The sequence below is a fragment of the Astyanax mexicanus genome, chromosome 19, assembly GCF_023375975.1.
Source record: "Astyanax mexicanus isolate ESR-SI-001 chromosome 19, AstMex3_surface, whole genome shotgun sequence".
Taxonomy (NCBI): Eukaryota; Metazoa; Chordata; class Actinopteri; order Characiformes; family Acestrorhamphidae; genus Astyanax; species Astyanax mexicanus.
The window spans coordinates 30163135-30178024 of NC_064426.1; the positions used below are offsets into that span (position 1 = coordinate 30163135).

Here is a 14890-nt window from a genome sequence, read left to right on the forward strand (position 1 = left end):
TTACCTAGGAAGCTGGATTAAAGATTTAAGGATTTTAAGTTCTGTTTAAAGCAGAAGGAAGTCCCTGAAGTTTTACTCCTGAGTTGGTAGGGGACAAAAATATTTGAATTAACGGTATTAGTGTCCTGGTACGACCATCGCTGTGACATCTAATGTAAAACAAATAAAAACAAAGGAAACAAAGTGGTCTGGTAGGTTTGTTGGATATGCAGCTCTGGAAAAAAAAATAAAATGATGTTTTTTGTTTTTTTTACCAAATTGAAAATCTCTGGAATATAATCAAGAGGAAGACGGATGATCACAAGCCATTAAACCAAGCTGAACTGCTTGAATTTTTGCACCAGGAGTAAAGGCATAAAGTTATCCAAAAGCAGTGTGTAAGACTGGCGGAGGAGAACATGATGCCAAGATGCATGAAAACTGTGATTAAAAACCAGGGTTATTCCCCCAAATATTGATTTCTGTACTCTTAAAACTTTATGAATATGAACTGCTCTGCATCTTTTTTGTCATTTCAGCCATTTCTCATTTTCTGCAAATAAATGCTCTAAATGACGATGATTTCACTTGGAATTTTGCAGAAATGTTGTCTGTAGTTTATAGAATAAAACAACAATTTCCGTTTTACTCAAACATATACCTTTAAAAAGCAAAATTAGAGAAACTGATTCAAAAACTAAAGAGGTCTCTTTAGTTTTTTCCAGAGCTGTAATTACTCTCTACATTTTGACAGTATTTCACAAATGACCAAATTAAACAAATGACACATTCTCACCAGGGAAGCCTCTACATCCCTAAATGCCCAAAATATACTGACTGTTGCTTTATAGATGCTGAGGCATAAGGTGTGCAGAGATCGCCAACTTCGTTCAGCTTTCTAGCCAATCGCTAGAGACCTCCAAACTTCATGTGGCCTTCAGATTCAGATTTTAGAGTTCAGGGATTAGAATGTAGAGCGTAGAGAGCTTCATAGCTTCATGGGTCGCATCCAAGCCTTGTAAGCCTGGGAAACTCGTAAACGAAGCTGGGCTCTTCTGAGAGAATAATGTGTCCTTTAGTCTGTTTAGTCTGTAAGTTCAATACTGGTGGTCTGAGACACTTGGTCTGGAAGAAGATGAGGGATTACCAAACGATGTCCTGATACAGAGCTTTGCCTCTAGCCTTTACAGAGCCTAATCTGACATTTTTGGCTTTTTTTGGTTTCTTCTTTATTACAACAGAACGCAAAGGGGCTGCAACCATGTCCTCCATGTATTTCCACCGTCACTGGTTTAAACTGCAGGTTATTTGCGTGAACTGACGTTCTTATGTACATGTCAGCACCGCACTGAATCCACTGACTTGCTTGTCAAATTTAGCACAAAAGCCCAGCTTGTTTTGCCACGAAACTCTCGGATAAAGAATTCTTCACAATGTCTGAAAAGAGCAGCCTTTTGCCTTAGTTTGCCTTTTCAGGGTTTCGCTCTTGACTGAGGGGGTTGCATCAGCAGCCAGTCATCCAGCTTTGCTCTCTTTAAATATTTTGCAGCTCCTGTTGTAGCAGCTTTCTCTTGCGCGAGCGAGACAGCTGGGTCAGAGCTTTTGCTTTTTGCTTTCGCCTTTTTCTGGGTGGCAGGATATTGATTCGCTATAGCAGGATATTGCGGCCCGGTGGAGACTTTTTATCGCGTCGAAGAAATTGGCCACAATTTGATCTGATTCTGGCTCGATTTTCAATGAACATCATCGTCCGCATCGCCTGGAATCGAGCTGAGCTCTCGTCAGGCTGAAATCGAGCTGATCCTTAGGCTGATTCTAACTGCCTCGTTTAAGGGAAGCATGTGGTGAATTTTTTAAGGCAGAAACGGGCACGTTACTGAGAGATCAGAGATCAGAACGGAAGATTATTAATATTAATACACATCCCGTCAAATCCATGTTAAATTGTTGCTTGACATGCGTTTTCTAGGGTGCCTTGGAAAACTCCCTTGAGGGACTACTTCTTCTTCTTCTTCTTCTTCTTTTTTTCTTCTATTTCTCTAAGGTAAGCATGTATACGTGTTAGCGTGCGCTAGCGCACCTGCTAGAATGCGTAGAGAAGTCAGCCGTGAGACGTCAGGCACGTCCCTGTGGGATCGGAGTGCGTTTGAAGGCGGATCTGCCTCAGCTTTTTCTTTCTGAAGCCCTGGCAGACTTGGAGCATCGCAGCTTCCAGACAAAAGCGCTTAAATCTACACGCGCTCTCTGACATCCTTTCTTGCCTGTCTAGCGCGCTACGCTTCCTCTGTCACGGCTGGATAATGCACCTCTCTCCCCGCGCCGGCCCATGCGGCTGGCCATGCGACATGAAAGCTTTCAGCTTCTTTCATCAGGGCCTTTGAGCGTGTCCTTGTGTGCTTAAGTGCAAGGCTATGTGGGGATTGCAGCCCCCTAGTCTTTGTTTTGCTGCTCTGCGCTGCTTAGTCCCCAGCGGAAAAGCCACACTTGGTCTGCGCTGAATCTCTCCCAGCATGAAGCTACGGGGATTACAAGCTCTCAGTCACAATAGGAAAAAGAATGGCGCTTAATTGCCCTGACTGGATCCCAATACATCAATGATTAAGACAGTCGAAGGCTGGCTGGTGTCCAGTGGTTTGTACAGACTCTGTACAATGGTTCAGTTCAATTTTAGCTGACTGACGTAGAAAGTTGTTCTGAAAATCGTTTGGAACACAGCCAAACATCCGGGAAGGTTTAGTTTATCACAGCAGCATTAATGCTGAAAAATGCTTTAGCCCTCCTGTTATGTTCCAGGTTAATTGGTCCCTTTTAAAGTTTAAAGACCTCGAAAAATATATATATATATATTTTTTTTTCAGTATGAAACTTCTTCTGCTTGCTTTAATTAGCGCAATCAACATATAATATAAAAAATGATTCATCTCACATATTTGCAACCCCTGCAAAACTAAAACTAAATTGCAATGTTATGTTTTAATGCTGTGCAAAACATAATAGAAAGGTCAAAGGCAACATACTATATGCTTGCTTCGAGAAAATATCTTTTCCAGGGACGCTCATGCATATTTTTTTTTTCAAATAGACAATGCAAAACCACATACTGCACAAGCCACAAAGCCAAAGAGAAAGCTTTCAGCTTCTTTCATCAGGGCCTTGTGTGCTTCAGTGCAAGGCTACATGAGGATTGCAGCACCCATTCTTTGTTTTCCTGCTATGCACTACTTCATTTCCCCAGCGAAAAGAAGCCATCATGAAGCTACAGGGATTACAAGCACTCAGTCACGGTAGGAAAAGAATGGGACATAAATGCCCCAACTGGATCCCAATACATTGATAATTGAGACACTCAAAATAATATAAGGTGTCCTTCATAATGTTTGGGTCAATGATATAATTTTTTTATTGATATGCTTGTTGATTAACACCTCCAGAATTCCAGATGTTAGCTTAAGAGTTTTGACTCGTTTGACTCTTGGAATCTTGGAACCTTGAACTCCTCAAACTCCTCAAACTCTTGGACCCCTATTTGTGCTTCTATACTTCTATAACAAATTTCAGTTTAATCTTTAGTTTAAGGTATTTAGGATGCAATTATTTTTTAAACATAGTACCCCTCATTTTGAGAGCATCATGATGTTTCGGACACATATATATTTTTTTTACCAGCTCAACTTCTTTTTAATATTAATATATGTACATCCATTCATTCATTTCAGGCCTACAACACAATTTCAAAAAGTTGGGTGCAATGGATGCAATTTAGGACTAGAAGTAAAAACGAAATAATGTTTTTTTTAGAGAAATAGACAGAATTATTCAAATGTTTTTAATGTCAAAAGCCCATGATATCATTAAAAGTTCAAGAAATCAGGAGGAATTTCAGTGTGTAAAGGGGCAAGGGCACATGCCTAAGCTGATCACCATTCACAAATCCAACTTACAACTTTACTGTACAAAACAGAATGATTATTTTTTTCCATTTATTTCAATATTTCAATACATTTTTCCCCTTTTTCTTTGCCGAGTAGCCAGTTGGTTCGGAGGATAGCGCAGCGACTCGGTTCTGACACATCAGCTCACAGATGCCTTGTGCTGATCGACATCATCCTTTGTAGTGATGAGGGAAAAGAACACCATCTACCCACCCAGAGAGAACAGGGCCAATTGTGCTCTCTCAGGGCTCCAGCAGCTGATAGCAAGCTGCATGACCAGGATTCAAACCAGCCATCTCCCAATCATAGTGGCAACGCTTACCCCACTGGACCACTCAGCACCCCCCTACAGAAGGCTTGTTTTAACCATAGACTGTGTATAGCTGGACAGAGCATTGTGTCTCAAAAGTGAAGCCACCACAGGTCGGGCGCCCCCTGCTGTTCGGTTGCAGAAAGCTGTGTAACCCCACCCATCACCATAGGTTTCAATGGCAAAACTTTCAATCACGTTTTTTTTTCCAATATACTGTAATTCTACCTCCATTATTTAAATGCTACAGCTAGTGTAACCTCTGCATATACTGTTACATTTTATATCCCCACAGAATTCGTTTTTTAAAACGTTATTCAGCTCTTTTCAAAAAGGGCTGGGTTACACCTAGCAGGGTGGGACCAATGGCTGTATGGGTGGGACCATAGACTGTGCGAGCTCTGTGGAGGCAGCCCTCAGGCGCGGGGTTATTTAAATGAGTAGTCTGTCTCTCCACAGTCTTTCTCCCTCCTCTGGTCTCTACTGCACAGACTCGCAGTAGGTTTCAGGATCGCCAACATGGCGCAAGATTTTGGCTTCATTTTCATTGAATGAATGGTAACAGCGACACGGCATCCATCTTTTTTACAGTCTCTGGTTTTAACCAATTGCAGAAGTGCTATTATCAGCTTTCTGGGCTTGGAGACATTTGAGTCGGACCTTCACTACATCATTAGTGCAGAAAAGTACATTGAGGTCATTGAGAGCGACATTCTGTAAGCTGCCTTCAACACAACATACTTTTCAAGGACATTTATGCATTTTTTAAAAAGACAATGCAAAACCACATGCTGAACATATTACAAATACAGGGCTGTGAAAAATATGTATGCATGGAATGGACCTGTCCTTAGTAGAGAATGTCTTGTAAGAAGTGTTGTGAGAAGGACATGGCAACCTGTCAACATGGCAACCATGATGTCCATGCATTCCATGCAGACAGTCTCTGACTGCAAACGATTTGCAAGTATTCACAATAATCCACATATTTACAATATTTACAATGACGAGGCTGTAGAAATGGAGGAACTGTGAACAAGAAATGGCTGCAATTCCTTAGTTAAACCCTCTGAGTTGAAGGTGAAGGTCTACGTACACCTTAATGACATCACGATTGCTTTATTTCACTTTTATCACGGTGGCATAAAGAGAAAAACACTGTAAGCTACTGCGCTATTTCACATTTTTTCCTTTTGATCAAACCACTTTTCAAGCCCCCATTTCCATCAATTGTGTTCATCTGTTCCCGTCTTTGTTCACTAGCTATTTCTATAGTCAATACAGGTTCAGCCCTTTTTTCTTAGATATTCAAAACCCTGCGTATTCTGTTTCTGTCGTTTTCAATAAATTGGTATATCAAGAAAAGGAAATTTATGTTATGCACTGACCGCTCTGTCTCTCTGCTGAACTGGCCCTTGCCCACGTCGTTGACAGCGCACAGGCGGAACTGGTAGGAGCGTGCCGGGATGAGGCCACCCACTGCAATACTGGTGGCCTCTGGTTCTATGTTGGCAAGGAGCACCGTCCATGGAGCATCTGTCCCACAGAAAAACAGAAAGAAGGAGAGAGAAGTAGATAGTTAGTAGATTGTCCAAACATTAATAATTCATTGTATTAAATGAACTGTTATAAAATGATAACCTGGTAACGAAATGATAACTAATACTGAGTTGAATCAGGCTTGTTAAAAGTTCATAAAGAAGTTACCAAAAACAGTGCTGGACAAAACACTGGCATGCTGAAAAGTATATTTGGCAAAGTGTCGTGTCCCATAGCTAAAAAACAATATCTATGTCTTTTATTGTTGATGATTATGGCTTACAGCCAAGGAAAACCCAAAAATCTGTATCTCAGAAATTTTGAATATTATATAAGACCAATTGGTACTTTTGGCAGTGTGCCAAATCCTGCTGGAAAATTAAATCCGCGTCTTCATATCAATGGATATAAGACTTGATATGTCCAACACAGTGGATCAACACCAGAAGATGACATGTCTCTCCAAACCATCACTAACTATCAGTAAATTTTACATTTTATTTGGAAATCAAGAGACCAGAGTCTGGAGGAAGAGTGAAGAGACACAGCAAATATTACAGCACACTTGCACGCGGATTTCATTTTCCAGCAGGACTTGGCACACTGCCCATACTGCCAAAAGTACCAATTGGCAGTCTAATATTAATTATTAGTCTAATCTATTTGGTGTAGTATTCTAATTTACTGAGACAGTGATTTTTGGAGGTTTTCATTAGCTGTAAGCCATAATCATCAACAATAAAAGAAAAAAAAAAAGCTTTAAATAGATCTCACTGTGTGTAATACATTTATATTATATATTTGTCATTTATTATTTAACACCTCTTTTGCTCACAACTTCACATAAACATTTTACAGCTTAAAACCTATATACTCTCACTGTAACCGATCCAAATACTAAATATGTATTTGTGTGTATTCTTATGTTCGATTATGTATATTGAGTAACCACTATTATTATTTTTTTTCTTTTCTTTTTTTCTTGGTCTTTTTTCTTTTTTTTTGTGTTTCTTTTATAATTTCCTACTTTGTACTTTGTACAAGCCTCTTTTAGACTTGTTTTACCTTGCCTGCACAGTTTTTTGTTTGTTTGTTCATTTGTTTCCTTGATGTTACATTCTATTTGTGCAAAAAAAAAAATCCTATTCCATTCCCTAAGGTAACACTTTACGTTCAATTTATACACCTCTGTCCCAAGAAATTTGCAATGCCAGTCTACGCTCTAATAAATGTACTTATAAATAAATATACGGCCAGTGAACAAGATAATATTTCATGCTGAAAGGGTGAAGGGGCTTGTTAAGATCTTCCCTGGCACACTCACTGTTCTCCGACACCTCCAGGATGTAGCGGATTAGGGGGCTGTTGCCGTCGAAGGCCTGCGCCCAAGTCAGATTGATTGAGCGTTTCTCGGTAGAGCTGTACGTGGCCACGGGGTTCTCTGGGGAGTGGGGCAGCTGCCTGCAAGAGAGAGAACCGCAAAAGCAAACAGCATAAGTCACTGCTCTGCAGGTATGAAGACAGGCGTGGCATGTTTGATTAATCGGATTGAATCTTAATGTGATTGAGCCAAATTCAAAACCCCAAAACTGTTACAAAACTCATTTGGCTCATAATTCATTTATTTACGTCCCCAAAATTGATGTGCGCATAGCCGAAGTCCTTATAAACAACTTTGTACTGTATTTTTCGCACTATGAGGAGCATTTAAAATCCTTGCATTTTAATCCCAAATATCGCCTTATAATCTGGTGCACTACATGTATGAATTCTACCAGTCACGTTGTAGTAAAGTGAGTAGCAAAGCCACTCTTCTAATGTACAATGTTATACAGGAGTTTGAGTAAAGATTCTCCACAGCAAAGAGGCTGGAGCAGTATTAGCATTATCATCGCTAACCATGCTAAGCGCTAGCTCTTTTCGTGCATGTTTACTGTGGTAAAACAAGCTACGAAGAGAAGAACCGCTAGTTTGTAAAAAAAAAATACAGTTTCGTTTATTTGGGCACTTCCCCCTGCTTTCCTGTTAGAAGGGAAGCATGGCGACACCCTTGTTCCTTACTAGTGTCGCTTAAAAGCTGCCTTATAATTGGAGGCACCTCATGTATTTAAAAAAAGACCAGAAAATATATTTTCCTTGATAGTGCACCTTATAATACAGTGTACCTTACAATCTGTAAAATAGCAAAAAAAAAAAATAATAATAATAAAATGAATAAATTACAGGCGCTAGGTTGATCAAAACATGGCTAAATTAACTTAGATGCCATTTTTCCTTGCAAAACAGCTGGAGCTCGGTGAGGTCGGATGGAGAGCGTTTGTGAACAGCAGTTTTCAGCTCTTTCCACAGATTCTCGATTGGATTCAGGTCTGGACTTTGACTTGGACATTCGAACACCTGGATACGTTTATTTGTGAACCATTCCATTGTAGATTTTGCTTTATGTTTTGGATCATTGTCTTGTTGGAAGACAAATATCCGTCCCAGTCTCAGGTTTTTGCAGACTCCAGAATGGTCCTGTATTTGGCTCCATCTATATTAAAATCAGTTTTAACCATCTTCCCTGTCTCTGCTGAAGAAAAGCAGGCCCAATCCATGATGCTGCCACCACCATGTTTGACAGTGGGGATGGTGTGTTCAGGGTGATGAGCTGTACTGCTTTTACACCAATATAACATTTTTAATTGTGGCCAAAAAGTTTGATTTTGGTTTCATCTGACCAGAGCACCTTCTTCCACATGTTTGGTGTGTCCCTCAGATGGCTTTTGGCAAACTGCAAACGAGACTTTTTAAGGATATCTTTAATAAATGACTTTCTTCTTGCTACTCTTCTATAAAGGCCAGATTTGTGCAGTGTACGACTGATTGTTGTCCTGTGGACAGAGTCTCTAACCTCAGCTGTAGATCTTTGCAGTTCATCCAGAGTGATCATGGGCCTCTTGGCTGCATCTCTGATCAGTCTTCTCCTTGTTTAAGCTGAAAGTTTAGAGGGACGGTCGGGTCTTGGTAGATTTGCAGTGGTCTAATACTTCTTTTATTTCAATATGATCTCTTGCTCAGTGCTCCTTGAGATGTTGCGAAAAAGCTTGGGAAATCTTTTTTTGTATCCAAATCCAGCTTTAAACTTCTCCACAAAGAGTATCTCAGACCTTCCTGGTGTGTTCCTTGGTCTTCATGATGCTCTCTGTGCGCTTTAAACAGAACTCTGAGACTATCACAGAGCAGGTGCATTTATACGGAGACTTGATTAGAGACTTGATTGAGACGGATCTCTATGAATGTTGAAAAACCAAAACACTCGAAACTGAAAGTATTTTTATTCATTCATAAAATCTGATGAAAATCTCAGGCGCACTTATGTAGGCTGTACGAAGACTAGCTTGTTACCCGATGTAAAAATACCGCACAGACCTCAAGAATGACACAACATTTCGCGATTGCGACACTACCCTGCCGCCCCATTACCTACAGTTTTGACACGTACAGGATGGAAATGGAGCCTTACACCTTTCCCTCCAATTATTTATCAGCAGTGTAAGAGAGAGAGGGAAAAGCAGAGAATCCATAATGCAAAGAGGCAGAAAGTGAAGATAACGACAGCACTGAGAGTGTGAGACGGTGTGAAAGTGGGACCTGCTGTGGCAGGGATGGAGAGGAATGAACTGGAAGGAGTGGGATCAGACCTGACTCTCAGGTAAGCACTGCGCGAGTCGTTGCCCCCCACTGAGGTCACCCTGCAGGTGTAGGTGCCGATGTCCCCTGACCAGGTCTGGGAAATGTGGAGGGTGCCGTTGGGGTCCACGCGTAGCCGCGGGCTGGACTTCACATCTATAGCCAGACCACCTTTCTCCCAGACGTGCCTGTAGGACAAAGCGGAAACACAGATTATTAATAATGACGTACACAGCAGAGGTAGAAAAGAAACCCAGGAGGAAGTGTAGGATTGAAATGCTGTGTTTGGAAGAAAGATAAAAGAAAAAATTTGAACAAAAACGATTCAAAGTATAGGTTGATATGGGGGTACCACTTTAAAATAAGGCTCCATTTTAAAGGGTTTATAAATAGTTTACAAAGGTTATTAACTAGGTTATAAACCATTAATAAGCAGCTACAACACATAAACAGAAAGGGCAACAGTGGTCTGTCGTGTACCAAATAGTGATCCCACATTCATTTATACTGTTTAACCTCAGATCTTACTACTAGATGATTATCTTACTTTGTCTTATCCTATATCCTTATTTTATATTATTTTATTAGATATGTTTAAAAGTTATTTTCACTGTTGTTCTTTATATTTATGTGTTTTTTTCAACTGTATTTATAACTATTAATAAACTCCTTTATATACTATTTATTAACCCTTTATAAAGGAACCTGGATATGGATTGTCTCGAGCCTTCTCGCCACAGAGTTGTAGAGGTTCCTAATGCTATCCTGTGATAATCCATCTTATACAGTTTAAACATTCTCACGTAGTTGCTGCAGATTTCGCATTAGGGGTGTAAGACAAGACAAGGTAGAACATCCAGTAGCATCTTACACATTTACAGCTCAGTGTAGTTCTGGAAATGTGGCTGGAATGACATGCTTGAAGATTTGAGACACTTGAGATCTCAGCGGTATGTGGACGAGCATTGTCCTGTTGAAATGAAAGGTATAAAAGTAGGGCTGCACGGTATTGAAAAAAAATTGACATTGCTATGTTTTTTTTTTCAAAGATATATACCGCAATATTAAACAATGCAGGATCTGTGACATCACCAGCCCCGCCCCCACCCATGCGTTCTCTTGCAACAGAGATCCAGACCGACCGAGAGCTGAGTGAGTGCTTTAGAGTCAGCCGGTCAATTTTCCTCAAAACCCGAGAAAAACAGCAAAACAACAATAATCGGCCCTTAAATCGGGCATTTGAATGGCATTTTAAAAGGTGGATAAAGCCCTATCTGGACGGGATTAGTTTCTCAGGGGGCCCTTGGCTAATTTTCTCTTTAAAAAATGTACAGGTTGATTTATCTACTGTTTCATTTCCTTTGTACCTTTTTTATTCCCGTTCAGACTCTCTGACATCTCTGAGTTTCGTCCCCTCACATTTAATAAAATAGCTATTTGTCCACGGCCGTACAGTAATTACACTTAGGGCACGCGTTTCCACAGAGATCCATGTAAACACAACAGCGAGTGGAAATGGAGGAGCTACTGAACTTCGATGTAACGTGACCGAGAAAGCCCAAAAAAACTCGCTAATACCCTTGTTTTTTTTTTCAATTACAGTCCAGATGCAAGAGTTTTATCACTGAGTAGAAGTGTGAAATATGTGCTGGAAAAAACTGTGCTGGACTGAGGTGCACAGCTTTCGACACGTGTGTTTACAAGCACGTGCCCAACCATGTGGATGGAGGCCATGCTGTTACCTTGTGTTTACACCAGCTCCCCCTCCCCCTCACGCTTCTAAGGCAGCAGCAGCCTGTCACTCACACAGACACAGAGACAGCGCTGTGCACTCAGAAAATTACAACGCTGTGTATCTACTTCTTGTGACAATAATTAAATCACTGCAACATGATGTGTTTGATTTAAGTCTTACACATAGGTGACATTGCATGTTCTGCAATGTGACTATTGCGCATGCGCACATCGCGATGCCGATGCTTAAATGATATAATATATAGTGCAGCCCTATAAAAAATGTAGGGAACTGGCCCCTGGATACAGGACATCATTAACGCAACGTTGGGCTGTTAAAATCCCTGAAATAAAGACCAAAGGTGATCTGGCATTTTAGGAAATTGTACACCAGACCTTATGGACATGTGTCATCTTCACAAAGACAAAGGTTAAGAAGAGACTCGTCACTGAAGATGACCTGCTGCTACTCTGAAACACTCCATGACAGTCTTATATATATGTGCATATAAGTAGATGTATTAGACACACATACACACACACACACACATGTACAGACAGCACAGCCCAGCAAATAACACCCATGCTGGCATGCAAACACATGTACGCATTAAATATATAATACATTCTGACAAGCGCACACGCTACACAATCCATCACGCTTGACTCAAATTGGCATAGAAAAGCATATATAATGTACACTATGGCAATCAAGCACACATGCATAAATACACACCTGCACTTTCATGCCTTCTATGTCTTTCTTAATTCATTCACTTCTTTCTAGTGAGGGAGGTGATGGTCTGGAGCCTAAAGTACCAGGATGTATGGAGCACAAAGCAGGAATACCGGGTTCAAGGTACAGTATCAAGTCATTGTAGGGTATTAGAAAACACCCATTCAATCCAAAATATTTCAAGAACCTTGAAAGTATCCTCAAGTGCAGTTATCGCAAAGACCATCAAAAACGTTATGATGGAACTGGCTCTCATCAGGAGCGCCCCAGGAAAGGAAGAGTAAGAGTTACCTCTGTTGCACAGGATAAGTTCATCAGAGTTACCAGAAACCTCAGAAACCACAAGTTAACAAACAGCTCCCCAGATAAGATCAGCTAAATGCTCAATAATGAATTAATTATCGTTCATGGCAATATATTTCTGGAAAAATACATCATTCATTAAAAAACAGTTACCATGACCGGTCTAACTAATATACAGCTCTGGAAAAAAAAATTAAGAGACCACTTCAGTTTCTGAATCAGTTTCTCTCATTTTGCTATTTACAGGTATATATTTGAGTAAAATTATTATTGCTGTTCTATTCTATTCTATTCTATTCTATTCTATTCTATTCTATGAACTACAGAAAACATTTTGATAAATACAAATATTGTCATTAAGAGCATTTATTTGCAGAAAATGAGATATTAATGTTAGTATGTTAGCTAGCTTTGCGCTAAAGTAAGTATGTTAGCTAATATCCGCTAATGATAGCTAGCTTTCCGTTAACCTTAGTTTTATCCCTGGTAACGTTAGCTAGCTCGTTTAAGCTAGCTAAAGTAAGTATGTTAGCTAGCTTGCTGCTAACATTAGTATGTTAGCTAGCTTGCCGCTAACGTTAGTATGTTAGCTAACTTGCTGCAAATGTTAGCTAGCTCTCTGTTAACCTTAGTTCTATCCCTAGTAATGTTAGCTAGCTCGTTTTAGCTAGCTAAAGTTAGTATGTTAGCTAGCTTGCCGCTAAAGTTAGTATGTTAGCTAACTTGCTGCTAATGTTATTTACCTCTCTGTTAACCTTAGTTCCATCCCTGGTAACGTTAGCTAGCTCGTTTAAGCTAGCTAAAGTAAGTATGTTAGCTAGCTTGCTGCTAAAGTTAGTATGTTAGCTAGGTTGCTGCTAACGTTAGTATGTTAGCTAACTTGCCCCTAATGTTAGCTAGCTCTCTGGTAACCTTAGTTCTATCCCTGGTAATGCTAGCTAGCTCGTTTAAGCTAGCTAATGTAAGTATGTTAGCTAGCTTGCCGCTAAAGTTAGTATGTTAGCTAACTTGCTGCTAATGTTATTTACCTCTCTGTTAACCTTAGTTCCATCCCTGGTAACGTTAGCTAGCTTGTTTAAGCTAGCTAAAGTAAGTATGTTAGCTAGCTTGCCGCTAAAGTTAGTATGTTAGCTAGGTTGCTGCTAACGTTAGTATGTTAGCTAACTTGCCCCTAATATTAGCTAGCTCTCTGCTAACCTTAGTTCTATCCCTGGTAATGCTAGCTAGCTCGTTTAAGCTAGCTAATGTAAGTATGTTAGCTAGCTTGCTGCTAAAGTTAGTATGTTAGCTAACTTGCCGCTAATGTTAGCTAGCTCTCTGCTAAACTTAGTTCTATCGCTGGTAACGTTAGCTAGCCCGTTTAAGCTAGCTAAAGTAAGTATGTTAGCTAGCTTGCCGCTAAAGTTAGTATGTTAGCTAGGTTGCTGCTAACGTTAGTATGTTAGCTAACTTGCCCCTAATGTTAGCTAGCTCTCTGCTAACCTTAGTTCTATCCCTGGTAATGCTAGCTAGCTCGTTTAAGCTAGCTAATGTAAGTATGTTAGCTAGCTTGCTGCTAACGTTAGTATGTTAGCTAACTTGCTGCTAATGTTATTTACCTCTCTGTTAACGTTAGTTCCATCCCTGGTAACGTTAGCTAGCTTGTTTAAGCTAGCTAAAGTAAGTATGTTAGCTAGCTTGCTGCTAACATTAGTATGTTAGCTAGCTTGCCGCTAATGTTAGTATGTTAGCTAACTTGCTGCTAATGTTAGCTAGCTCTTTGTTAACCTTAGTTCTATCCCTGGTAACGTTAGCTAGCTCGTTTTAGCTAGCTAAAGTTAGTATGTTAGCTAACTTGCTGCTAATGTTAGTTAGCTCTCTGCTAACCTTAGTTCCATCCCTGGTAACGTTAGCTAGCTTGTTTAAGATAGCTAAAGTAAGTATGTTAGCTAGCTTGCTGCTAAAGTTAGTATGTTAGCTAACTTGCCCCTAATGTTAGCTAGCTCTCTGCTAACCTTAGTTCTATCCCTCGTAACGTTAGCTAGCTTGTTTAAGATAGCTAAAGTTAGTATGTTAAGGCCCTGTCCCACTGCGATTGCGTCTAAATATCCACTAAAGTACGTCCAAATTTATCAGAAAACACTGCGTCCACTGAGTGAACAAGCTGCGTCCAAAATATAGACGCACTGCGTCCATATTCCGTCTAAATTGAAGTTGGACGCCGACTTCCAAATTTGTACGTCGACTTCCAACTATATATGGTTGTTTTTTCTAGTGAATCATCATTTCTTCTTGAGCTACAAGAGAGAGCACATCTATTCTCTTCTACACAACCATGGACCACAGATTCTTTGCAGTGATGGTGCAGCAGCAGAACATACTCCTCCATGTGCTGGACCGGACCGGGAGGAGGAGGAGGCGGCAGCAGGAGAGGACTGTATGGTTAAGGCCTTGGATTGTACGCCGGGTGGAGTTTGGACTGTATCGGCTGATGGAAAATCGATGGACGCCAGAAAAATATCTTTATGGACGTCGACGTCCACCTGTACGTGCCGTCCAAATATCCACTAAAATACATCCGTACTGCGTCTAAATATCCACTAAATTACGTCCATATTAGTCGCCGTCTATTCCGAAAATTTTGGGAGGTACCAAAACCACTTTTGCATCTAAAGTGGACGGCAACGTCTAAACTACGTCCACTTG

The 14890-nt window shown here is 40.3% G+C and overlaps 1 protein-coding gene across 1 annotated transcript in view; it reads right to left on the reverse strand.

Annotated features, from left to right (window-relative positions):
- The window catches only part of sdk2a (sidekick cell adhesion molecule 2a), a 277542-nt gene that overhangs the window by 62391 nt on the left and 200261 nt on the right, over positions 1-14890 (reverse strand). The window contains 3 exon segments of the mRNA XM_022673506.2: positions 5610-5757; positions 7085-7221; positions 9444-9620. Coding sequence (XP_022529227.2) covers positions 5610-5757; positions 7085-7221; positions 9444-9620 — 462 coding nt within the window.